The 26,733-nt window shown below is 42.1% G+C and overlaps 1 protein-coding gene across 2 annotated transcripts in view; it reads left to right on the top strand.

Annotated features, from left to right (window-relative positions):
- CALB1 (calbindin 1) overlaps nucleotides 1–26,733 on the top strand; it is an 89,192-nt gene that overhangs the window by 24,403 nt on the left and 38,056 nt on the right. For both annotated transcript variants that reach the window (XM_033933921.1, XM_033933922.1), the window contains exons 4-5: nucleotides 7,568–7,648; nucleotides 7,737–7,793. In XM_033933921.1, the coding sequence (XP_033789812.1) occupies nucleotides 7,568–7,648; nucleotides 7,737–7,793 (138 nt within the window). The remainder of the gene's footprint in view (nucleotides 1–7,567; nucleotides 7,649–7,736; nucleotides 7,794–26,733) is intronic.

Genomic DNA, 26,733 nt, shown 5'->3' on the forward strand with positions numbered 1-26,733 from the left:
GAAGATGTGGTCATAGGGCATGGGCTGCTCAGAGGTGGTTCTAGGATTTGTGCGCAGGGGATACACACCTGATTTAGGCCTAGGGATTTAAACCAGGGTTTAGTTGGTATAAATCATCATGCCCAAAATTGGGCACAGATTCACTATTCTATAAAAGGCACCCAACTTTGAGCACTATACGTATGTAGAATAGCACTTAGGCCCGGATTCTGTAACTGGCACTGTTGTCGATGGTGGCCCATCATGTGTCAATCATATGACGGTGCAGGTACAGAATCGCGCCACCAACAAAGGTAGGCACCGGAAATGTAGACCAGGGTCTTCCTGGCCTATGTTTCCGGCACCTACCTATGATGTGAATTGTGCCTCCGTAGGTGCTTTAGGCCACCTAACGCCACTTCCGGCATTAGCCACGCCCACAGTGGCATTCGATGGCCAAAACACCTATGGAGGCACAATTCTGGCACCAATTTATAGGCACCTTCAAACCCAGTTAAAAACGTCTTTTCAAAGGCATATTTTACTGAGTTTGGGCACCTACTAGCACCTAAAAAAACGGTGCTGTTTAGAGAATCTGGGCCTTAGTGTGCATTTTTTTTGGTGCCCAAGTGTTTGTGCCTATACAGAATTGAGTCGTAAGGGACTAAATCTGTAGTGTAAAGTTATTTAGTAGACTATTGTAGAAACGGAAATGTTTTTATGATCAAAGTATCCTTATTAATGGCATTCTTCAGTTCCAGCAACTGCCTGTGTCAGTGTTGGGCTTGTTTGAAGCTTGCCAGCTTGGATACTTTGGGCATCTCTGCTCATTTGTTGCTGCCTTGACCTTGTGCAGAGTGTTTTCCTCTTTGGGGGGAGGGTTATTCCTCAGTTCTCCCACACTTACAGTTGATGATCATTCTCCTTCCCCACTTAACTGAACTGGAATACAAGGGAAAGACAGATCAAGAGTTAGAATTATTTCAGAAATAAATAATCCATAAAGAAACTAAGATAGTTAGAAGTAAATATTATATAAGATACCTTTTGTGCATATTGGGGCCCTTTACTAAGCTGCACTAAAGATTACCCTACAGCAGGGGTGCCCAACACGTCGATCGCGATCGACAGGTCGCTCGCTCAGGTGACCCCAGTCGATCGTAGAGCGGGTTCCCTTCTTCCCTTCTCTTTTTTCCCTCCTGACTGGCATGCTCCTGAATTCTGCTGCTGCCTCCGCTACTCAACATTTTAAAAAAACCAAAAATCCGGCTTGGAGAATTTATGCTCCGGGGGCTAACGTGTGCTTGTACCGGCTTCCCTTCTCTTCCCTCTGAAACCGGAAGTTATGTCCGGGGGGGGGGGGGGGAGAGAAGGGAAGCCGGCACGCACATGTTAGAGCCCCATTCGCGTGCTGAGGGAGACAGATCAGTGAAGCTTGCGATTTGTTCTTCTTGCTGCCAGGTCCTGCCTACTTTCTGTTTCCTCAAAGGCAGGACCCCGCAGCATTTCTTCCCAATAGGTCGATCTTGGGCCGATCAGCCTTCCTCTCCCCGACGTCAATTCTGCCGTCGGAGAGGAAGTTCTGGCCAGCGGAACTTCCTCTCCGACGGCAAAATTGACGTCGGGGAGAGGAATGCTGGTGGGCCCGAAGCAAGGAGAGCTTGGCCAGTGGCGGCGGCTTTGGTGGCCTGTTATCCGATGGCAGCGGCAGTGGCAGTGGCTTGGGAGAGGGCAGGGAGGGAGAAAGAGGGCAGGCAGGGAGACAGAAGGAAAGAAGAGAAACAGAAAAAAAGAAAGGGGGCATGAAGAGAGAAAGAAAGAGAGGGCAGGGAGAGAAGAAGAAAACGTTGGGGGAGGGGGGAGGGAATGAGGTCAGGAAGAGAGGAAGCATACAGGCTAAAAGAAGGGAAGAAAGATTGGATGCACAGTCAGAAGAAGAAAGTGCAACCAGAGACTCATGAAATCACCAGAGAAGGTAGGAAAAATGATTTTATTTTAAATTTAGTGATCAAAATGAGTCTAAATTTATATCTGCTGTCTATATTTTACAATATGGTCCCCTTTTACTAAACTGCAATGGCGGTTTTTAGCGCAGGGAGCCTATGAGCGTCGAGAGCAGCGCTGGGCATTCAGCGCAGCTCCCTGCTCTAAAAACTGCTATCGTGGTTTAGTAAAAAGGAAGGGGGTGGGTATTTGTCTATTTTTGTATGGTTGTTACTGAGGTGACAGTGCATAGAGTCATCTGCTTTGACCTCTGAAAAAACCCCGGAATAGGAATGATAATTAACAATTCTAGGCGTACAGTGTGCGTTGTGTTTTTTCTAAATTTTATTGTTGGTAGATCATTTTGACTTGGTCATTTTAAAAGTAGCTCGCAAGCCCAAAAAGTGTGGGCACCCCTGCCCTACAGTGTCAGTAGCATGGGTCTTTCCCTCATGCTGAGGTCACTTTTAGCATGGCTATAAAATGACCTCATTTCCTATTTCGCAGTGGATAAAGCAACAGCCTCAGCATCCTGAGGTTGTGGGTTCAAACCCACACTGCTCCTTGTGACCCTGGGTACATTAGATAGTTTGTGAGCCCACTGGCACAGACAGGGAAAAATGCTCGAGTACCTGAATAAATTCATGTAAACCTCTTATGAGCTCCCCTGGGAGAACGTTATAGAACATTGAATAAATAAATTAGCGCATGGCCATTATTGCAGAAGTCCTTCCCAACACCTATTTACAAGATAGTGAGGGCAACTACACTAACCACATGCTAATCTATTAGCACACTGCAATGCAGCTGCACTAACCAATTAGTGTTGGGTATGCCTACTCTCCACGTCCTAGCACTAAAAAATATTTTGGGGTCCTTTTATTAAGGTGGGCTAACCAATTTAGCGGGCTAAATATTAGCACACACTAAGGGCTCCTTTAACTAAAGTGTGCTAGTGTTTTTAGCGCGCACTACATTGCCACGGGCGCTAACCCCGCGCTGCATGCCAAGAACTAACGCCAGCTCAATGCTGGTGTTAGCACCTAACGCGTGCTAAAACTGCTAGCACGGTTTAGTAAAAGGACCCTAAATGATAAGGCGCCTATAGAATATAATAGATGCCTTAGCATTTAGCGCACCTTAGTAAAAGGACCCCTTTCTATTTTAAGCGTATGGGTAGTGCATGCCAAACTTAAACCTGCCATGGGATGCCTGAGCACAGCCCACAGTAGTGGATTTTAACCCTCAGCAAGCAAGCATTAGTGCTTATCACAGCTTAGTAAAAGAGCCCCATAAATATCAAATTTATACATGCAAAACAACATATGCAGATAAGTGGCAGTTTTAGAACAGGAGCAATTTATCTGGATAGACTATAGAACCCAGAGATTTAAAGTAGAAAAACGAGATGTGGTTTGGGAAGACCTTTAAAACAATGGTTCTCAAACCAGCCCTGAGGAATCAGTAGTCAGAAAGGATTTCAGGATAGCCAAAATGAATATGCATGAGAGAAATTTGGATGCATGTAAATTTCTCTTGGGCACATTTTTTTGTGGCTATCTTGAAAACCTGATTTGTTGATGGTTCCCTAGGACAAATTTGCGAACCACTGTTTTAAGGTATACATGTATTCCATATTTTAGAATGGCAATACGCATGTGGAGGGGCATAATCAAAAGGAACGTCTAAGTCTGTTTTTGTCCAAGTCACAAGTCGTTCAAAGTAAAAAAATAGTTTAGGACACATTTTCGAAAAATACGTCCAAATTTTTTTTGTTTCGAAAATAGTCTAACTATACGTCCTGCTGATCTGATCGTCCAAACCGCTAAATCGTCCATCTTTATACCACATTTTCATCCAACTTTTCGTCCAAGTCAAAAATGCCTAGAACAAGCCCTATTGGATGTGGGAGGGGTCTGCAAAGTGACGGACTGAACACCCAGACGTGGCGCCTAAATAGTGGGGTACCTTACAGGGCACTGCTGTGAACTTCACAAAAAGGGTGCCATGTCTTCATCTCATTACAGCTTCCTTATAGGGCATGGTGAGCCCCCCAAACCACCTCCTGAATTCCCTAGAACCACTTATCTACCACCCCAATAGCCCTTATGGCTGCAGGAGTCACTCATATGCTAGTAAAAAGAGGTTTTGGGGGTGTATAGGGGAGTGCACATGTTTCAATATCAATGCAGTGATTACATGGGCTTATGGGCATGGGTCCATCTCTCTATGGGCTCTAACCCACCCACAAGATGGTTTAAGATGCCTCTGTGCAGCACGACTAGGCTTTCCAAAGCCAGATGATGATGTTCTGGAGGCACAATTTTCAAGTTGTGATTAATATTTTTATGGGGGGGTCTGTGATCACTGGGGTAGTGTGTGGGGGTCTGTATTATGTGTTTGCAGTGCTTATTTGGTCACTTTAGGTGGGTTTTTGTGACTTAGACCATGTTTTAAATGGTCTAAGTCACAACGTCCAAGTTCCGTCGATCCTGTGCTGTATAACTTTCAGTTATACACGCAGTACAACTAAGTCTAAGCCTGCCCACGTCCTGCCCAAATCCCGCCCTCGACATTCCTCTTGAAATGCCCCGTTTAACTATGGTCGTTCAGCAGCACTATGAAGGCCTAGGTCATTTAGAAATACATCCAAAAACCGATTTGATTATCGGCACTTGGACATTTTTGACTGATGATCGTCCAAGTGCCGACTTAGGCCGGTTTTTGGATGTTTTTCTCTTTCGATTATGAGCCCCATACTGTATATTGGAAAATTTCTTCAATAATATTTACATCTGTTCCAAGTCAAGCATAATCCCAGTGAGGTATGTTTGTCAAACCTGGGACTCAGAGAAGTGATTGAAGGGTGATTTGTGCACCACTCGGACAAGGAAATTCATCACCCCATAGTGAGAAAGCATGTTTCATTTTCCAGTGGTATAAACTAGTTAGTTCTTATCTGCCAGAGCTTAGGGCTTGACATGCTTCTGATGTATTTCTGATCAGTAGGAAGTGATGAGTCATGATTTTATGAAAAATAGTGGATGTGTTGACCTACAAAGGGAAAATGAAACACAAATTCTAAATGTCAATAAACCAGTCATCCAGGCCGAAGGACATAGTCTAATTCAAATCTAAGACAGATCATCTTTCCAAATAAGATGAAATGGGAAAGGTTTGAGATTTCAGCCTTGAAACTGTGGTCAAAAGTTCCATATCTGTTACGAACAGAGATTTCTTGTCACTCACATGCTACATCTGCTACAGTTGTACTCATCAATCATTTTTTGATGCAAAGTGAAGAAATGAAAACACTTGCCAGCTCATCAACAGAAATAATGTACCTCATATGTCATGCTGTTTGGGGTTATCACACACAAATAGTGTTAGAGGCACAATTAAAGAGCAGAACTGAATTGAGCTGAATTAAATGTAACATAAAGATTGATAATATGTTCCGCTGAGCTGCTTTAGCTCAGTATAGGTGCAGGTGAAAATTCTTGAGCTACCAATCTGAACAGAAATTTTATTTTCTCTTTGTGACAGCCTGGTCCCCATTGGATAGGAGAAACTGCACACAGAACAACAAGCAGGAATAAAATTATAGTTTTATTACTTTTCTTCAGAACCCTCACAGGTTTAAATCACCATAAGTCTGGTTTTTATTTCACTGGTTAAACAGTACAACCCCAAAAACACACACCCTCTGTATGAAAAACATGATTTTTAGCATCAATCCACACGTCACACAAGAGTGTACCTAGGAAAAGGTAGCATCTTACATACTGCAGTGAGCAGTACAACATCAAAACACCCATTGTAAAACTTAAGAAGCCAGACGAGTACAAATCAATCCTGAACAGTAGCATCTGTATACTTACCAATAACTATTTTCTAGGCAGCAAGGGCTCACACACTAATCATGCATTAATTAGTTAGCATGCTGTAATGTAGCTTCACAAACAAAAACACATCTACCCTCTGCCCCCCTCCAATATGCTCCCAGTGTTAAAAAATAAAATCAATTTTTAGAGTATGCAGTGGCATAGCGGGGTGCCCCCGGGAAGGGGGCACCCCGCATCAATGCACCGTTCTTCCCTACCGCTTGAGTGCCCCCCACTCTTCCCCACCGCTTGAGTGTCCCCTGCCCCCACGTACCTCTTGAAATGTTTGCCCATGTGACCAGCATCTTCCGCCTGATGCTCACATCAACCTCGACTCCCTTCTGACTTGCCTCTCGCCGCATATCTCCCTGGACTCCTGCTTTCCACGTCTTCTCCACACTCCTGGAACAGCAATGGCAGCTCAGTGTGCTTTTAACTTGGCCTCTTTCGAAAGAGGAAGTCGCATCATTGTAATGGGCTGACCTAGCAAAGGCCCTGAGGCTATTGATGAAAACCGCATCTAAATTAATCCTCGTGGCAGCTCTGTGGCCAAGTTAAAAGCACACTGAGCTGCCGCTAGACAGGAGAAGTACTGCTTAGCAGGGGAGGAGGGAAAGGGGAGGCAGAAGGGGTACTGCTGGACAAGGGGAAGGGGAGGATGAAGGGAGAAGGGGTACTGCTGGACATGGGGAGAGGAAGAGGTGCTGCTGGACAGGGGGCAAAGAAAGGGAAGGAAGAAGAGGTGCTACTGAACCTGGCAGAAGGGGAGGGAAAGAAAAGATACTACACACTGGAGGGGTGGGAGGGTGAGATGGTGGATGAGGAGAGAGCATATTAGCTGTGAGTGGGGTTGGGGGGAGGGAAGGAAGGAAAATTGTTACAGGAGGAGACCTGGTTCCATGACCAGGAAGTGATGTTAGAGGTGAGCCGAGGCCAGTGCGAGCAGCAAGTGAAAGATTCTGCATGCGTGAACAGTTAAAGAGTTTCACAGGGGGCAGAGAGGAGGAGAGGTGCCGGCACCCCCCCCCCCCAAAGATGGCACCTGGGGTGGTCCGCCTAGGGTTACCATATGGCTCCTGAAAAAGGAGGACAGATTGGGACACCCAGGTTTTACTTCCATGTCTCTATCAGTCCTCCTTACGTCACTTCTGTTGTTTTCACTGGAAGTAAAACCTGGATGTCTCAATCCGTCCTCCTTTTTCTGGATCCATATGGTAACGCTAGGTGCAAGCAGCAAGTGAAAGATTCTGCTTGCACCAGTGAACATTTAAAGAGGTACACATGGGGCAGAGAGGAGAGGTGCTGACACCCCCTGCAAAGACGGCACCTGGGGCAGTCCACCCCCCTGCCCCTTACTATGCAAATTAGCATGTGGGAAGTGTGCGCTGGTCCCAACACAACTGCAGGATGCTTGAGTACACCCCACTGTAGTGGCTTTTAACCTGTGGTAACCATGAATTAGTGCTTACCATAGCTTAATAAAAATGGCACCTTAGGAACTTAGTATAGGTTCCTAAATTTAAAAGCTCAGCTTTTTTTTTAGATGTCAAGCCCAATGTATTTATAATTTTATAAAGCTACAGAAGTAGCAGAAATGTAAATTTTTCTTTATTGTCAAATATGCATTTTACTTCACTGAGATAAACTTAAAATATATTGCTTAGTCTTATGAAAAACAAAATATTGCTGTAAACTTTACACGTATTGTCAATCTATTTCAGCTTGCTCAAATACTGCCAACAGAAGAGAACTTCTTATTGTTCTTTCGACAACAGCTAAAATCAAGTGCAGAATTCATGCAGGTATGCAACACTGTCTTTGATATTCTTGAACAGAAAGGGCATTGAAGGTTATCAGCTTCTCATATGTCTCTTCCAAATGTTCTTACAGACATGGCGACGATATGACACTGATCATAGCGGTTATATCGAGACCGAAGAACTAAAGGTAAGGCAACAATTATTCATAGACATAAACAGAATTGGTTATCTACCATACTGTGAAGTAATGATTAGTTTGTTTTAATAAGGATAGTGAAATTTACAGAGACCTTGGTGCAAAATATTAATTGTTCTTGACCGGTAAGATTTTTAATGCTTGTTCTTATGCTCCTTTTAGAAGAATGCAAGAAAAAAAAAACCCACCTGGTTGGTTCAATGCATCTGTTTGTGAGGCAGCAAATTAACTACCATTGAACTTCACTGGTTAGTTTCAGGCTTGGATGGAAGGTAGAGCGTGAAATCTGCTTCCTATCCTTATTAAAATAAGCTTGATCTCCATGGGAATGTTTTGCCCTCTCTTTTTTTCCAGTTTACAGATCAGATCCCTTCTCTTTTGTACTTCCCATAAATGGCGCTCTCCTATTCACTATGATAGGAGATTAACAGACCCATGAATACAGAAAAACCGCAAATAACTTTTTCATGTTATTCGCTGTTTTCTATTAAAAACCATCGTGAATTTGGTGAAACCGCAAACAACATGGTAGGAGACCTGGCCTGTTCCTGAAGGAGAGGCAAAACACGGTGAAGAAAGAGCTGGGAATTAGCAATTTTTCTCTGTAAACACTTGGAATTGGCGATTTCTCTATGCAAGCTGATGTAATTGGGGGGGGAGGAGCCAGCAAGCTAAAAACCGTGAATAATCGAAACCAGGAATGCTGAAACCGCAAATACAGAGGGAGAAGTGTATTTATTACCTCTATCCCTATTGTCACGGTATGTCTTTATGTCATAATCCTCCTCCTTTGCTAACAGGTTTTAACATCAGCAGCGCCTGTAACTACTCCAACGTTCATAGAATTCCTATGAGCGTCAGAGCAGTTATCACCACTGCCGGTGCTAAAACCCGTGCTATGCGTTAGTATAAGAGGGGGAGTGTTTGTTATCCAAATTTTATCATGTTAAATATGTATAACTGCCTAGAAGTTTGATAGACGGTATATCAAATTTTATTCATCACCTTTCTGAGGTTATAATCATATTATAAACAGGTACTATTTTTGTGCTTGGGGTAGTGGATGGTTAAGTGACTTGTTAATTTAATTTTAAAAATGTGTTTTCTGCCTTTACATTCATAAGAAAGTCAAAATTGGATTAAAAATTAAGAATAACAAATGCAAAATTATAAAAGCCAAAACAAACGAATATGGAAATAAAATTAAAGCATTAAACTGAACTCACAAAAACATATAGTGGTCCTTTTACTAATGTGAACTAACCGATTTAGCGACCACTAATTAGTGCGTATTAAATGCTAAAATGCCCATAGGAATATAATGGATTGGATGTCTTAGCATGTGCTTAGCATGTGCTAAATCGGTTAGCGCACCTTAATTAAAGGACCCCATATTTTTATAGACTGATACTAACTTGCCTTGTCTCGCCTCTCTCTGCCTCTTCCCCCAATGACTCTAATGTCACCTTGGGTGTTCCCTCATTCTTTCAGAAAAAACCTGAACACTCACCTTTTTGACAACTAACTATCTTAGTTTCTGTATAGCATCCCCTACGTCTAAGTCCTTCCTCTTATCTCTCCAGGTCCTCTTCCCCTCCTTCTTTGATCTGTCGCCTTGAGCCTGTCCATGTTGCAACTCACAAATGGAAGATTAGATTAGATTAAATAGGCTCATCTTCAATAAACTCCAAAACAGTATGTCTTAGCTGTCATCTTCAAAAGACTATTCCACAATTCTGGAAGGATTTCTGAAAAAGTCTGGAGCCCATGATCTTCAGAAGCTGAAGTTGGAATCTTGCATCATAGTCATAGAAGCTGCACAACCTAACATAGACACCAATGAATATTTATCCTCTAGTAAGAGAGAGACAAATGCCCCCAAAAGATCCCACTTTTGTAGAGTGATACCTGCTCAGAAAATACTGCAAGGACTCCTGCAGAGTTCTCTGCTGTTCCCAATGCTTTTCAATATTTAAATACAGCCATTGGCAGAAGTGATTGCCCACTGCTGGTTGCAGCAATTAAAGGAAAAATTCAAAGGAAATAACAAAGATATTTTAGCCCAGAAAACCGACCCTAAGTAACCCCTCCTGTTACAAAACTGCAGAAGCAGTTTTTAGCACAGGCTGGCACGCTGAATGCTCTGCGCTGCTCCGGACACTCATAGAGTTCCTATGAGCGTCAGGAGCAGCGCAGAGTATTCAGCGTGCCGGCGTGTGTTAAAAACTACTTCCGCGGTTTTGTAAAAAGGTGGGGGGGAGTGTTAAATGCAGTAATTAAAGCTAAAGCATGAAATCTACCTCCCCTAAAGTCTGTGCCAGCTTTCTTTGGGATAAAAGTGCAAGATGTGCAACTGTCTGTTTACCAATACGTGAGAGAATTAGGTGCGTACCTGGATAATCATCTGATAGTGCAAGAACATATTTTGCATGTAGTTAATGGAGCTGTGATTCAGATGAGAATATTTTCAAGAGTAAAACCAATGCTGTCTGTAATGGATTTTCAGATCATAGTACAGAGTCTTGTAATTTCTAAACTGGATTTTTGTAATGCATTGTTTCTGGGAATGACTAAAGCTAAAGTTCATGCTTTACAAATAGTACAGAATACAGCTGCTAGAATGATTTGTGGGGTCTCTCGTTCTTAACCTATTTCACCAGTGTTGAAACAGCTGCACTGGTTGCCTGTCATGTTCCATATAGACCAGTGGTCTCAAACTCAGGCCCTTTGCAGGGCCACATTTTGGATTTGTAGGTATTTGGAGGGTCTCAGAAAAAATAGTTAATGTCTTATTAAAGAAATGACAATTTTGCATGAGGTAAAACTCTTTATAGTTTATAAATCTATCCTTTTGGCTAAGTCTTAATAACAATATTGTAATTTATAGCTATAGAGACATATGATGAAGAATCTGTTTTATTTTACTTTTGTGATTATGATAAACATACCAAGGACCTAAAAATAGTACCTGGCAGGCCGCATGTGGCCCCCGGGCCACGAGTTTGAGACCACTGATATAGAATATAAAATTCTGATACCCATACATCAGGTGGTATATGGAAAAGTTCCATGGTATCTAGTACAAGTACTAAGAAAGTATTTACCATCTCGATCTCTGTGTTTGGAGTTTACAGTGAAGTTAGCATTCGAAGATGTACAGGGAGTACACTATAATACACCATGGATGGCAGCAATTTCTGTGGCCAGTCCACACTTATGGAATGCACTAACCGGTTCTTTGAGGTGCTGTCAAGAAACTTTTTAAAACTCAATTGTTTGTCAGGGCATATTTGTAGATGTCATACTTTTGCCTACTTCGATTTGGGTTTGTAGAATGTGACAATTGTGATGCAATATTGTTGTATTGACATAATATTATGAATGTTATCACTGTAATCCGCTTAGGCTTTTTAAGCAGAATAAATTTTTTTTTAATAAAAATGATTTACCCTTCCCCTTTCTCCATGCTAGAAGGCAACCCTAATGCAGACAAGAAATAGACTGCATAAATACAAAAATAAATGGATTACTAAAAGGAGGACATACCACTGCGCTGGAGGACTTTCCACAGGGCAGACTCCAAATAATCTTTTGGATCTATTTGAGGTCCATCTTACAGCCTTTCTCATTTCACTCTTTAATTAGAACACACCAAATGCTGGCCCAATGGGATTTTTTAGGGGGCATATATCTCTCTCTTACTAGAAAATAAATATTCCTTGGTGTCTATCTTTGATTGCGCAACTTCTGTGACTGTGCTGCAGGTTTCAAACCTTGATTCCTGAAGGTCATGGGTTCAATCAGCATCAAGGATGACAGAACACCCACTTCTTAAGGCTTGGTTTTAATGAGTGTGCCTTTAAAAAATGAACATAAGAATAGCCATACAGGGTCACACCAATGGTCCATCTAGCCCAGTATCCTATTTCTACATTAGCCAATCCAGGTCACAAGTATCTGACAAAAACCCAACGAGTAGCAACTTTCTATGCTACCGATTCCAGGGCAAGCAGTGGCTTTACCCATGTCTGTCTCAATAGCAGACTATGGTCTTTCCCTTCAGGAACTTGTCCAAACTTTTTTCAACCCATCTAAGTTAACCACTGTTACCACATCTTCTGACAATGCGCTCCAGAGCTCAACTATGCTCTGAAAAAAAAATATTTCCTCCCATTGGTTTTAAAAGTATTTTCCTGTACCTTCGAGTGTTCCCTAATCCTAGTAAATTTTTGATGGAGTAAAAAATCAATTCACTTGTCATTCTACACCACTAAGGATTTTGTAGACTTCAATCGTATCTCCCCTCAGCTATCTCTTTTCCAAGCTGAAGAGGCCTAACCTCTTTAATCTTTCCTCATACAAGAGCTTCATCCTCTTTATCAACTTGGTCAGTGTTCTTTGAACCTTTTCTAATTCCACTATATCTTTTTTGAGATACACAACCAGAATTGAACGCAATGTTCAAGATGAAGTCACACTATAGAACGATACAGAGACATTATAACATTCGTAGGCTTATTTAACATCCCTTTCTAATAATTTGTAGCATCTTGTTTCCTTTTTTATCCACAACCACACATTGGGTGGAAGGTTTCCGTGTATTGTCTACAATGACATCTAGATCTTTTGGGGGGCATTGACCCCCTAAAGTGGACCCTAGTTTGTGTGTATGAAAGATTCTAGAAAGCTTCTAGCTGTGCATCTACAAATCGTATGCTTTCTAATTGAGCAGATAGTGTAACAAACTATTGATGTCCCTTGAATCATGGGTGTGTTGAACAATGAACGGTTTAATATTAAGATGGGTATAGAGAGGGCTCATTCAAAAGCAAAGGTTCTAGACTTTTAAAAAACTAACTTTGTTCGGATGGGGGTCAAGGAATTGTTGTCTGGGTTGAAACGTTTGGAAGGAGTGGAAATGCAGTGGGCAAAACTGAAAGGAGCGATTGTAAGGGCGCCAAACCTTTTTGTGAGGCAAGTAAGTAAAAGTAAGAAGAAAAGAAGGGCGCTTTGGTTTTCAAAAGTAGTAGCTGAGATGGTAAGGAATAAGAGGTTAGCTTTCATAAACTACAAAAGATAACAGAAAGAGGAAGACAGGCAAAAATATCTGGAAAAGTTAAGAGAGGCTGGTCATGTAGTCAAGAAGTAAAGAAGAAAAAATAGCTGACACGGTAAAACAGGAAGACAAGACATTTTATAGATATATTAGTGATAGGGAGAAGTGCAAAAGTGGCATTGTGAGACTCAAAGATTAAGGGGAGGAATATGTAGAAGCTGATAAAGAAAAGGCCGAATTGCTTAACAAATATTTCTATTCTGTGTTCATGGCTGAAGTGTTAGGAGCTGGACCCAGAAGACAAACATGAATAAGGATGGAGGAGTAATAGACCCTGGTTGATTTTCATAGGGTTGTGTTTGTGAGGAGCTAGCTAAAATAAAAGTAGACAAAGCGATAGGTCTGGATGGTGTACATCCGAGGGTGCTGAAGGAAGTTAGGGAAGTTCTGGTAGCTCCACTGACTGACTTTTTCAATGAGTCTCTAGAGTCGGGAGTGGTACTGGAGGACTAGCAAAGGGCGGATGTGGTCCTTCTCCACAAAAGTGGAAGTAAGGAAGAAATAGGGAAGTACAGGCCGGTAAGTCTGACTTCTGTGGTAAGCAAATTAATGGAAACGCTGTTAAAACAGAGAATGGTCAAGTTTCTGGAATCCTGTGGATTACAGGACCGGAGGCAACATAGATTCACTAGAAGTTGTCTTGTCAGACAAATTTGATCAATTTCTTTGACTGGGTGATCAGAGAATTGGATAGAGGATGTGCACTAGATGTGGTGTATTTAGATTGTAGCAAAGCCTTTGACAGTGTTCCACACAGATGTCTGATAAATAAACTGAGTGCTCTTGGGATGGGTCCCAAAGTGACGGGCTGGGTCACGAACTAGTTAAGTGGAAGGCGACAGAGGGTAGTGATCAATGGAGATCGCTCTGAGGAAAGGGATGTTACCAGTGGTGTGTCTCAAGGTTCTGTTCTTGGGCCTGTTCTTTTTAACATTTTTATAAATGATATTGCTGAAGGGTTGTCAGGTAAGATTTGCCTCTTTGCGGGTGATACCAAAATCTACAATAGAGTAGGCACGCCGTATGGTGTGAATAACATGAAGAAAGACCTGGCAAAGTTTGAAGAATGGTCTGAAATTTGGCAGCTTAAATTTAATGCTAAGAAATGCAAGGTCATGCATTTGGGCTGCAAAACCCAAAGGAACGGTACAGTTTAGGGGCTGAAGAACTTATTTATTTTAATTTATTTATTTATTTCAGTTTTATACCCCATCCTACCTAGGAGCTCAGAACGGTTTACAGTAGTACATTCAAAGTGTTTGGGTTGCAGGGGAAGAGGTACATTCTATATTGTGGGTAGAAACAACACAATCATAGCATTTTAGAGGTACATGGTTAATCATATATATGGAGAATACTGCTGAGAGGGAAGAGGACAGAGGGCATTTTCAATATAGGGTAAAAGCATTAGGTATATACATCAAATGGGGGGAGGGGGGAGGGTGGAATAAGGTTTGCAGTAAGGATATTTGGTCAGTAGCGGTGATAGCTATGGTATTTAATCCTGATTAGGTTTACATCATGTCATGTAATCAGTCTACCGACCACTAAAGGCAATTTTCTTATAGCTTGGAACTCAGTAACTTCCTTTTATATAAATGTTCCAACTACTTCAAAATATTCTTTCATTTTAAGTTACTATCTCTCGGAGTATGTAACTTATGAAATTCTTATATTCTATATCATAGACCTCAGAAAAGCACCCTCCTCCGTCCCACAATGGTGAACATTCCTGACGGGGAGTAAACTGGTGTACACTCCTCACCGGTCTATGTTAAGCTATTTACTTTAATTCAATTCTTTTAGGTTTTTAAGTGCTATCACACACATACTGTTATGGTATTGTACTTAGCTTGTGTGTGGTTCAGCGGTTGGACCCAACATGTTTCGCTTCCGCTTCGTCAGGGATCCACACTAGATAAAAACATATCCATCAATAAATAACGTGCAAAACCATATCTAAATGCCATCCACATCATTTTATTCGTCTTATTATCTAACAAGCTTACCCTTGCCGCTAAAATCCACCCCACAAAAACATTTACTGTGCAAGATGGCGTCGTTGTCTTCTGCTGCACTATTTATAGCAATTACATTGTGAGGCAAGGGTAAGCTTGTTAGATAATAAGACGAATAAAATTATGTGGATGGAGTTTAGATATGGTTTTGCACGTTATTTATTGATGGATATGTTTTTATCTAGTGTGGATCCCTGATGAAGCGGAAGCGAAACATGTCGGGTCCAACCACTGAACCACACACAAGCTAAGTACAATACCATAACAGTATGTGTGTGATAGCACTTAAAAATCTAAAAGAATTGAATTAAAGTAAATAGCTTAACATAGACCGGTGAGGAGTGTACACCAGTTTACTCCCCGTCAGGAATGTTCACCATTGTGGGACGGAGGAGGGTGCTTTTCTGAGGTCTATGATATAGAATATAAGAGTTTCATAAGTTACATACTCCGAGAGATAGTAACTTAAAATGAAATAATATTTTGAAGTAGTTGGGACATTTATATAAAAGGATGTAATCAGTCTACAGCATGACAGAAGAGCAGGACTTGGGTGTGATTGCATGTTATGATCTTAAGGTGGCCAAACAGGTTGAAAAGGTGATGGCAAAAGCTAGAAGGATGCTAGGGTGCATAGGGAGAGGTAATGTCAGTAGGAAAAAGGAGGTATTGATGCTCCAGTATAAGATTCTCGTGAGACCTCATTTAGAATATTGTGTACGATTCTGGAGACCACATCTTCAAAAAGTATAAAAAGGATGGAGTCAGTCCAGAAGAAGGCTACTAAAATGGTGCGTGGTCTTCGTCATAAGGCATATGGGGACAGACTTAAAGATCTCAATATGTATAGTTTATAGGAAAGATGGGAGAAGGGAGATATGATGGAGACATTTAAATACCTACGTGTAGGGTTACCATATGACTCCATATGGAGAACAGATTAAGATACCCGGATATCTTAATGGAAGTAAGTAGGACAGACTGAGACATGTAGGTTTTACTTCAATTGAAAACAATGGAAGTAAAACCCGGATGACTCAATCCATTCTCCTTTTTCTGGAGCCATATGGTAACCCTACCTATGTGGCGTAAATGTGCATGATACTAGTCTCTTTCATTTGAAAAGAAGCTCTGGAATGAGAGAGCATAGGATGAAATTAATAGGTGATAGGCTCAGGAATAATTTAAGGAAATACCTTTTTACAGAAAGGGTAGTATATGCATGGAACAGTCTCCCGGAAAAAATGGTGGAGCCAGAGACTGTCTGAATTCAATAAGGCATGGGATAGGCACGTGGGATCTCATAGAGAGAGGAAGAGATAATGGTTACTGTGGATGGGCAGATTGGATGGGCCATTTAGCCTTTATCTGCCATCATTTTTCCATGTTTCTATATGGAAGCTTTCATAACAAGGAGACAGTGCAAGCTAATCTAGCTCACTCATATTTATTCTAGGTATCCTGAAAGCCTGACAAGCTGGATGTGTCCCATGGATTTGGTTGAGAAACATTGCTATACTGAAGTCAACCCATCCAGTTGCCATTATAGAATAGGCTATCATTGCACGGCATAGAGTTACTATGTTTTGTAAGTAAAAAAAGAGAACACATGGTTCTGCCCTCAGCCCTATTCCACCCTGGCCCCGCCCCCACACAAACCTTGTTTCCTCTCCTTCCATCCTTCCCTTCATCCTCCCCATGGGTTAGTACTTCTCGTGCAATGGGGTGGGTCACCCGTGGGTGGAAGCTGCATTAATTGCAGTCCCACCACAGGTATCGGTACTCCAGGGGTAGGAGCTCCTGTTGCGAGTCACTGTAGGCTCATTTGACATTGGCTGGAAGTGACAGGAAAGGCCCAGACTCTGCATGAGTTCGGGGCCACAACTGGAGGGAATTCACACATGTGCATCATGTCATCACATCTGCACATGTTCAGAGGCCCTCCAGATATGATTCCAAGCTCAGGTAGAGCTGGGGCCTTTCCTGCCACTTCCAGCCAGTACCAAACAAGCCTACAGTGACTCACAACAGGAGCTCTTGTCCCAGACCACAGGTACCCATGACAGGACCACTATTCATGTGACTCCCAGCCATGGGTGACCCTGCTGCCTGCCTGAAGATTATTTTTAAAATTTAGCTGTCCAAAACCCGGACAAACTGCCAGGTTTTAGAAAAACATCTGGGCAGCTGGACAGTCCTCTATATCTGGATGCCTAGCATGGCATCTGGGTACCCACTTATACATCATCTCTCTTAGTGCTTCAAGGGACAAACTAGCTAGTATTTGAAACCACTTGCTGTCTTACTATTTTTAGAGTAGATGAAATTATAGCATAAATCGCTAAGGTGGTAGAGCATTTTGCAATGAAGAAGAAAAGTTTGTATATTCAGAGGAATTTATTTTGACATAACAGAGGAGAAAATAGTTTCATAGTTCAATAATTTTTATTATGACTTTTCAGAAAATGGTTGGAAGAAACACCATTACATACATTATAAAAGTATATGAACCAATAATACCCATAAAAAGACTGCAGCATATCAAGCTATCTCCAAATTACAAAATATATGCTACTAAACGTTTCAAGGTTATATTATAGACATTCACAAGGTGCCTCTACTTATTTTTAATACCAAAGTTTCATGTTCAATTGTTATGTGCATAGATGATTTTTCCAATTAATCAATAATTCCACTATAGTGATATATGTTTTTCTTAAAACCAATAAAACTTTTTTGAACAAAAAAAAAAAAAATTGTTCAACAATTTTTTAGAGAATTTAAAAACTATAGAGTAGTACAACATGTTTTGTGTCAATGCTATATCTATATATTTTTTTTAATTTGTTTATCACATGTAAATCCCAATTATCTAAAAAAACACTTCCGAAGTTAGTTTACATATAGGGCTCCTTTTACTAAGGAGCGCTAGCGTTTTTAGCGCATGCTGAAGATTAGCGCACGCTAACCCCCGCATTACATGGAAAATACTAACGCCAGCTCTATGGAGGCATTAATGTGTAGCGCGTGCTAAGCATGCGCTAAAACCGCTAGCGCAGCTTAGTAAAAAGAGTCCATAATGTATTAAGTTTAAAATGCTATAGGGAGGGGATAGGTTATTTATATCACTGTTCTTCAACTGCCGGTCTGCAGACCGGTGCCGGTCCACAGGAAATTTCTGCCGATCCGCACAAGGCCGGCAAGATTAAGGTGACCGTTTTCAGACCTCCTGTCTCATTGTCCCCACACACAGCTTCAGGATCATTTCCTGTTCCTACCTGTCGTGCAAAAAAAAAAAAAAGCCTCCCTCCTTCCTTTCCCCTGCTCTTACCGCCCTGCTGCTGCTGCTAAACCCGACAGGAAGTCTTCTTTCCGATGTCAATTCTGACGTCGGAGAGGACGTTCTGGGCCAGCCAATCACTGCCTGGCTGGGCAAGAACGTCCTCTCCGACGTCAGAATTTTTTTTATTTTTTTTTTTTTTTGTGCGGCAGGGAGGGAGAGAGGTAGACAGGCAGGCAGACTGGCTTCAGGGGTGGGGGTGGGACAAAGTGTGGAAGGCAATGAGAGGGACATAGGAAGGAGACACTGGGGGCACTAAAGAGATAGGAAAGAGGCACTGGGGACACTAAAGACAGGAAGGGGCACTAAGAACATGGGAAGGAGGCACTGGGGGCACTAAAGACATGGGAAGGAGGCACTGGGGGCACTAAAGACAGGAAGGGGCACTAAGGACATGGGAAGGAGACACTGGGGCACTAAAGACAGGAAGGGGCACTAAGAACATGGGAAGGAGGCACTGGGGGCACTAAAGACATGGGAAGGAGGCACTGGGGGCACTAAAGACAGGAAGGGGCACTAAGGACATGGTAATGAGGCACTGGGGGCACTAAGGACATGGGAAGGAGGCACTGGGGGCACTAAAGACAGGAAGGGGCACTAAGGACATAGGAAGGAAAGAGGGAGGGAATAGAAAGGGACAATTCTTGGGCCTGAGAGCAGAAAGAAAGAAATGAAAGAAAGGATACACAAACAGAAGGAAACGCAACCAGAGACTCATGAAATCACTAGACAGCAAAGGTAGGAAAAATGATTTTATTTTCAATTTAGTGATCAAAACGTGTCAGTTTTGAGAATTTATATCTGCTGTCTATATTTTGCACTATATTTGTCTATTTTTCTATAGTTACTGAGGTGACCAAGCTCACGGAGATGGGGCAGAAATAGGGTTTTAAAATTTTAGTCCTAGTAGTTTGCCGGTCCACAAAATAATTATTTTATTTCTGCCGGTCCACGGGTGTAAAAAGGTTGAAAAACACTGATTTAAATCATTGAATCCCAATTATCTATACATAATCTAAGCAGGTCACAATAAAACATTCATAATAGAATACACACTAATAAAACAAAAGTCCAAAATAGTCATATTAAATCATAAGAACATAAGAATAGCCCCACTGGGTCAGACCAATGGTCCATCAAGCCCAGTAGCCCATTCTCACGATAGCCAATCCAGCTCACTAGTACCTAGCCAAAACCCAAGGAGTAGCAATATTCCATGCTAACGATCCATGGCAAGCAGTGGCTTCCCTCTAAATCATGCACCACAGTTTACGCAAAATCAACTTCCACAGTCTAAGCAACTGATTCTATAAATGATGCCTAGGTTAGGTACCACTAGACATCTTAATTGGGGGGCACGTAGCGATGCCTAACTGAAATCCACGTGCAACCTAAATTGGCTTCATTGGAATGGTAATTGACCACCCCATTGAAGTTAATTTTAAAAAAATTTTAAAAATCAATTAAGAATTCCATGAGGAACTTGAAGAGACGCCTAGCAATACTTAAGTCAAAGCGCCTACCGGTGCCTAATAACGCCTGCCTGAAAAGTAGGCGTAGTTAGGGGCAGAGAATAGGTGTGGTTGACTTAGGTGTTGCTAACCATCTGTGTTAGATACCGGGAAATTAGGCCAGAAAAACCCTGGCCTAATATACTGGATGCCTAGGCATACCTAGGTGCCAGTAAGCATGATTCTCCAAGAGGCACCTAGCGGTTGATTGACAACTGCACCAACTGGCACCTACAATTTAGGTGCAGTTAGGCATCGTTTATAGAATCAGGCTGTTTGTAGAAGCCTCCCAACTCTGGAAACCCAAATATCATCATCATTAAAATGCCTGGCAAAATAAGTAAACCTGGCATAACCTGATAGCTCAGTAGCTATGTTCTGCCATGTGGAAGCCAACCAGGAATGCTGTAAAAGCAGGAATGTTCACAGCCCATGGAGTTCCAACTATCCATTAATCAGGACATGTAGCATCAAGACCAGGGTCCACAGAAGTCTTTAGCAGCGAACTGTTGCTGTAATGCCTGGGCTGAATTAACTTGGAAGGGATATAAAACTGAGCATAAAACCCCACATACATAATAGGCAAAGTGCATTTTTCATCCAGCCCCCTTATTTATAGAACAATCTTCCTATTACACTAAGGGCTGAACAATCTTACCTTTAAAAAAAGGGTTTAAAACTCTGCTAAGCAGGCCTTTGGAACTTAGACCTTTGGACATTGTTTCACAGGGAGTAGGAATCTCACCTAAGTTAGAGCAGAACGATTTGCTGTTTTGTGATATCTTATATGTGTGAGTGATTTTTTTCCTGTTTTAATTTTAGTGTTCTTTTTATCCTTTAATATTGTAGTTTATAAGCTGCTTTGACTTATTTTATATTGAAAGCAGTTCGAGAAATTATGTAAGAATGAATGAAACATACATTTAGAATGAAGGTTCATGGCACTAGCCCAAAAGAGTTTGATTTTAATTGAACTGGCCTAAAAGGAGCAAGGAAGAAACTTCAGGATATAAAATATGAATATTCTAGACATCTGTTCAAATTTAAAAATTTGAACAGTACTCAAAAATGGATGATTTGCAATACAAGCATCTATGGGAGCAGAGGTCCTCAAGGGTCATCAACAGATCTGGTTTTTCAAGTAATTAAGCTAATGTATGTATATACTGTATGCTTCATGAATAATCACTGTGAATCTCCTGTTTGTGTACCTTGAGGATCATGTCTGTGCACTTCTGCACAACTCTCTGATTTTTGAAGCTGAGAAGAATGAGATACTTGTTGACTGGCTCTAGTCAAGTGGCCACATTGCATTGCAAAAGCTTGAGCTCAAGGCATCTTGGAAATGCAACAAATACAATTATAGACCTGTGACAATTATATAATTTTTGGCTAAAATTGCTGAATTATGTGTCACTGTGCTACAACAAGATTATTTGGATAAGCTCTCTTTTTTGGATATTATGCAAGATGGTTTTAGGAAATCTTATAGCATCGAAACCTGTTTATTAGCATTAGTCACTGAATTAAAATCTTTATTGTGTAATAATATTCTTAATACAGTTAGACCTATCTGCAGTATTTGACTTAATTGGTCATAAGCTGCTTCTATTAAGACTGGAATCTTTTGGAATAACATGGTATATGTTATGTTGGTTCTTTGGATTTTTTTGAAACATCACAATTATACAGTTTCTAAATCTGGATCTGTTTTGAATAGTTGGTTTTGTTCATGTGGAGACACCACATAGGGATGTTCACTATTTCCTGTACTGTTTAATTAACTTAGACAATTAGGGGAAAATTCTGTGTAGGACACCGGTCTCAGCCGCCGCCTATGAAGCGGCTGAGAATCGCAGACTAATGTCCAATACAGAATGGCATCTGCCCTTACGGACAAACACCTAACCTGTCTAACTGCCGTGATTCTCTAACTGGCACCCATATCACAGGCGCCAGTTAGAGAATCGCACCTGCATGAATGAGGGATCCCTTGCCATCAGCTGATCGTGGCATGGAAATCCTCCTGCTGTGATCAGCTTAGGGGTTGCGGGACTCCCCACAAGTTTCACTGAAATTGGCAGGAGAGATGCCTACTCCCTCCTGCCCCTGAACCACCGAACCCCTCCTGAAGCAGCAGAGCAGGAGGGATGCCCACTCCCTTCTGCCGCCACCACCTGGAACTTCCCAACCTGCCAACCAACCAGTGACACCCCCCTCCATATCCCCTCAAATCTGTAGAACACCCCCTCCCGATACCCATAAGTCCCCACACATACACCCATACCTTTCCAGAAGAAAGTCTGGCCGGAGGGATGTTCACATTCTCTGACCAGCAGGCCCGTCACTCCAAAATAGTGGGCCTTCCCCTTCCTAGTGCATTCTGGGATGCATCGGGTAGGGGCCTAAGGTCCTGATTGGTTTAGATGCCTAAAGCCCCTCCCATGGGGCCAATCAGAGTCTTAGGCTTCCTTCCCAGTAAATCCTGGGAGGAAGTGGGAATGACTTAAGACTCCAATTAGCTAAAGGATCCTCTCATGGGCCTTCCTCTTCCTGATGCATTCTGGGATGCACTGGGGAGGGGCCTAAAACCCACCATTTTGAAGTGGCAAACATCCCTCCAGCTGGACAAGAGGGCATCCGTTGAAAATCAGGGGCGGGAAACTACGAGGTGACACCAGGAAATTCTTTTTCACTGAAAGAGTGGTTGATCGCTGGAATAGTCTTCCACTACAGGTGATTGAGGCCAGCAGCGTGCCTGATTTTAAGGCCAAATGGGATCGGCACATGGGATCTATTCACAGGGCAAAGGTAGGGAAGGGACATTAGGGTGGGCAGACTAGATGGGCCGTGGGCCCTTATCTGCCGTCTATTTCTATGTTTCTATGTTTAAGTACAGGGGATGTGGGAGGGCTTATGGGTGCTGGGGTATCTACAGGTTTGGGGGGTCTGGAGGGGGTGTGGCACTAGTTGGTGGGGGTTTGGGAAGTTCTGAAGGGTGGCCTACATTTCAGGTTTCAGGTGCCAGGGAGTCTACCGGTTTGGGGGTATGATAAGGAGGTCTGCAGGTTTGAGGAGTCTGATGTTCCGGGGGGATAGCAGAATGGCGTGGGCATCCCTCCTTCCTGGCTGCTTCGGAAGGGGTTTGGGGGCAGAAAGGAATGAGTTTCCCTCCTGCCCGGCTGCTTCAGGAGTGATTTAGGGACAGGAGAGAGTGGGCATCTATCCTGCCCAGCTACTTCAGGAGGAGTTTGTGTGTTTGGTGGCAGGAGGAAGTGGGCATCCCTCCTGCCGGCGTACTTTGGGGGGAGGGTTCCCTACCGCAGCCACTCAGCTGATCGTGGCAGGGGGATTCCCTTACCATGATCAGATCAGTGGCCATATCTATTTGAAATGTAGGCCATCATTTTGCTGGCGTACATTTCAGGCATTTGTTGCAGCCCTAGGGGGATGCCTAGGGCCGCTTAAGCTCATCCAAGACCACTTCCAGGTGAAACCACACTCAGCTTTGGGCAAGCTTAAGTATCCCTCTATGTCTCCCTCAACTGCAACAAACGCCTACAATGTAGGCAGCCTGCCTCTGGGTTTCTTTTAAAACAGGCATCTCGATTGGCTGGCTGCTAAAAAGTAAATTCGACCATGTCTCACCACTCCTGTCCAAGCTTCACTGGCTCCCGGTAATCTCCAGGGTTCACTTTAAATGTGCCTGCCTAACTTTCAAGATCCTTCACGGCATCCTTCCTCCCGTTATTCCATTATCTTGAAATTCCTCAATTCCTAATTCCACCAGATCCTCCCAAATATTAAAACTATCCTTCCGTTCTATAAAAGGTATATCCCATGCAGGAAAACTAGGGACATCCCTCCCTTTTAGAATCACTGAGCTCTGGAATAACCTCCCCTCCCCTCTCCGAAACTCAAGCTCCCTCCAACTTTTCCGTAAACATCTGAAAACTTGGCTATTCTCAAAAATGTAACACTTCCTCCCTCTCCGGTATCTTACACCCATCTAAATCTTCTTTACACTTAATCCTTTAACCCTCCATTGGAGTTCCTTTCTATCTCAACTCCTGTAAACTGTGCCGAGCTCTACGATTGCGGAGATGGTGCGGTATACAAACCTAAGGTTTAGTTTAGTTTAGTTTAGCCTACTGCTGCCTACAATCGGGATGCCTATTTATAGAAACTGCCCCAAAGGACTCACATTTTTCATTTATGCTGAAAATGTCCAAATTATTTTTCTTGTGCAGACTTCTGTAACTGAAGCATTTCAACTTATGGATATTATATTCACAAAAATATCTCAGTGAATAAGTTTATCCATAAATTGAAATTAAATACTGAAAAAAAACCTCTCTTTGGGTTGGCAGGAAGAATTTTTCTTGTCCAACTTTGAACCCAATACTACAAGGCTAATTAATTCCTTTACGATCCAATGTTCATAGTCATGGTTCATAGTTAGACTCTTCATTAGAAGGCTATTCACAAATGATTCACCTGTTGAGTTTGGTCAGTGTTTATACAACTATCGCTGGCTTTTACTAAACAGCGTTGGAGGTTTCTACTGCGGGCCGACGAGGTAAATGCTCTAGTGCTCATAGAATGCACATAGGCACCTACAAAAGAGGCACCCAAACCACATCTACAAAGGTTCCTAGCAGCACCAAAGATCAAAGTAGCCATGGTTTGGGTTGGAAATTATCTTAGGCACCGTTAGGCATGATTCTCTATCAAAGGTAGGTTCTGTTAATGTAGGCTTTTAAAACCCTGGCCTACATTACCGGTGATTACTTTTTAATAGGAACAGCGATTCTGAAAATGACGCCGTAGCATGATTGACACGTGAACAGTGCCATTTTTAGAAGTGGCGCCATTTGCAAAATCTGCCCTTTAGTTCTGTTATTGCATGAACTTTGGTTATTGTAAACCATTTGTGAGCTCCTAGCGCAAACGGTATATACATTACATTACATTAGAGATTTCTATTCCGCCACTACCTTGCGATTCAAGGCGGATTACAAAAGAAATAAAAAATGGAGGGTTACAATGGAAGAACATTTGTCCTTTCTGGAGAGGTAAAGAGTAGGTTATGTAGTTTCTGTGTGGTGGGAAGAGGGAGGGGGGAAGGACGGTAAGTTTGAAGTTAGGGCTGTTTCAGGAATTTCTTGAAGAATGTAGTTTTTATTTCTTTTCTGAAGTTATGGCTGTTTCAGGAATTTCTTGAAGAGTATAGTTTTTATTTCTTTTCTGAACATCTTATAGTCTGGTGTTGTTATCAGAAGATTGGAGATTTGGTTATCTAGTTTAGCTGCTTGAGTGGCCAGGAGGCCATCGTATAGTTTTTTCCATTTTACTTTGATCGAGGGATGTGTGAATGGGGTGTCTGTTTTTCTATGTCTGATTGAGGTGGTTTGGATGAGGTGGTTGTTCAGGTAGGTTGGGCTGTCTCCGTTTAAGGCTTTAAATAACATACAGTAGAATTTAAATAGTATTCTTTCTTGGATTGGTAGCCAATGTGAGTTGATGTATGCTTCTGTAATATGGTCGTGTTTTCTCAATGAGTGTAGATGAGTCTCAGAGCTGTATTTTGGATTGTTTGTAGTTGTTTAGTCATTGTAGCAGGGCAGGGGAGGTAGAGGATGTTGCAGTAATCTAGTAGATTTAGGATTAGGGATTGTACTATAAGCTGGAATTGTGTTTTTTCGAAGAATTTCCTGACTTGTCTTAGGTTTCTCAACACTGCGAAGGATTTCTGTAACGTTTTATTTATTTGCGGTTGAATGGTGCAGCATCGATCTATAGTCATTCCTAGTAGTTTTATGGTAGTTTGAATGGGATAGATGATTGTGTTAATTTCTATATTGGTTATGGTTGGGGCTTTTCATTTTCGAGGAGGATGAATTTAGTTTTGTCTGTGTTGAGTTTCAGTTTGTGATCTTTCATCCAGATTGCTACTGTTTCTAGTGTTCGGTGTAGTGTGTTTGTCATGGCGGTCTTTGGTTGATCAAAAGGTATGAGAATGGTAATGTCATCTGCATAACTGTAGGTGGTGATGCCTAGATTATCTAGGTATGTTCCGAGAGATGCAGTGTATAGGTTGAAGAGAGTAGGGGATAGCGTGGATCCTTGTGGTACGCCGCAAAGGTTGGACCAAGGTTCAGATTTTTCTTTATCTGATTTTACTCTGTATGTTCTGGATTTTAGGAAGCCTTCAAACCAAGAGTATACTTTATCTGAGATGCCTATTGCATCCAAAATTTGAAGTAGGATATTATGGTCTATCAGGTCAAATGCTGCGGTAAGGTCTAGTTGTATGAGAAGCATTTTTTTTCCTGTGCTGAGGTGTTGTCTGGCTTTGTCAATGAGGGAGCCTAGTAATATCTCTGTGTTGAAATTGGATCTGAAGCCAGATTGCGTGGGGTGAAGTATATTATGGTCATCTAGATAGTTGGTGAGGTGTTTGGCTACTAGTCCTTCTGTCAGTTTGACATATAGAGATATTGAGGCAATGGGTCTGTAGTTGGATGGTTGGTCTGTTAGTCCTTTTGGATCTTTTTGGATTGGGGTGATAATGATTTTGCTGAGGTCAGTTGGGAAAAGGCCGTCAGTGAGCATGGTTTATATCCATTGCAGAAGTAGAGTACGGAATTTTGTGCTGGAGGTTGTAAGGAGATATGATGGGCAGTGGTTAAGGTCACAGGATGCGTGGCTGTACTTTTTGTAGAGTTTATTGAATTTAGACCATTTTATGTTGGGGAATTGAGACCATGTTCTGTCAGCTGCAGTTGATTCTTTATCTGTGGGAAGAATTGTGAGTTTGTTTTAGGTGGGATGGGGTACAATTGAGGGTGGCTCTGGCATTTGTAATTTTGTTCTTGAAATGTTCTGCTAAGAGGGTGGCTGAGGGGGGTGGGGTATTGTTAGTGGTCATGTAGGATTTGGTGTC

The sequence above is a fragment of the Geotrypetes seraphini genome, chromosome 2 (assembly GCF_902459505.1).
Source record: "Geotrypetes seraphini chromosome 2, aGeoSer1.1, whole genome shotgun sequence".
Lineage (NCBI taxonomy): Eukaryota > Metazoa > Chordata > Amphibia > Gymnophiona > Dermophiidae > Geotrypetes > Geotrypetes seraphini.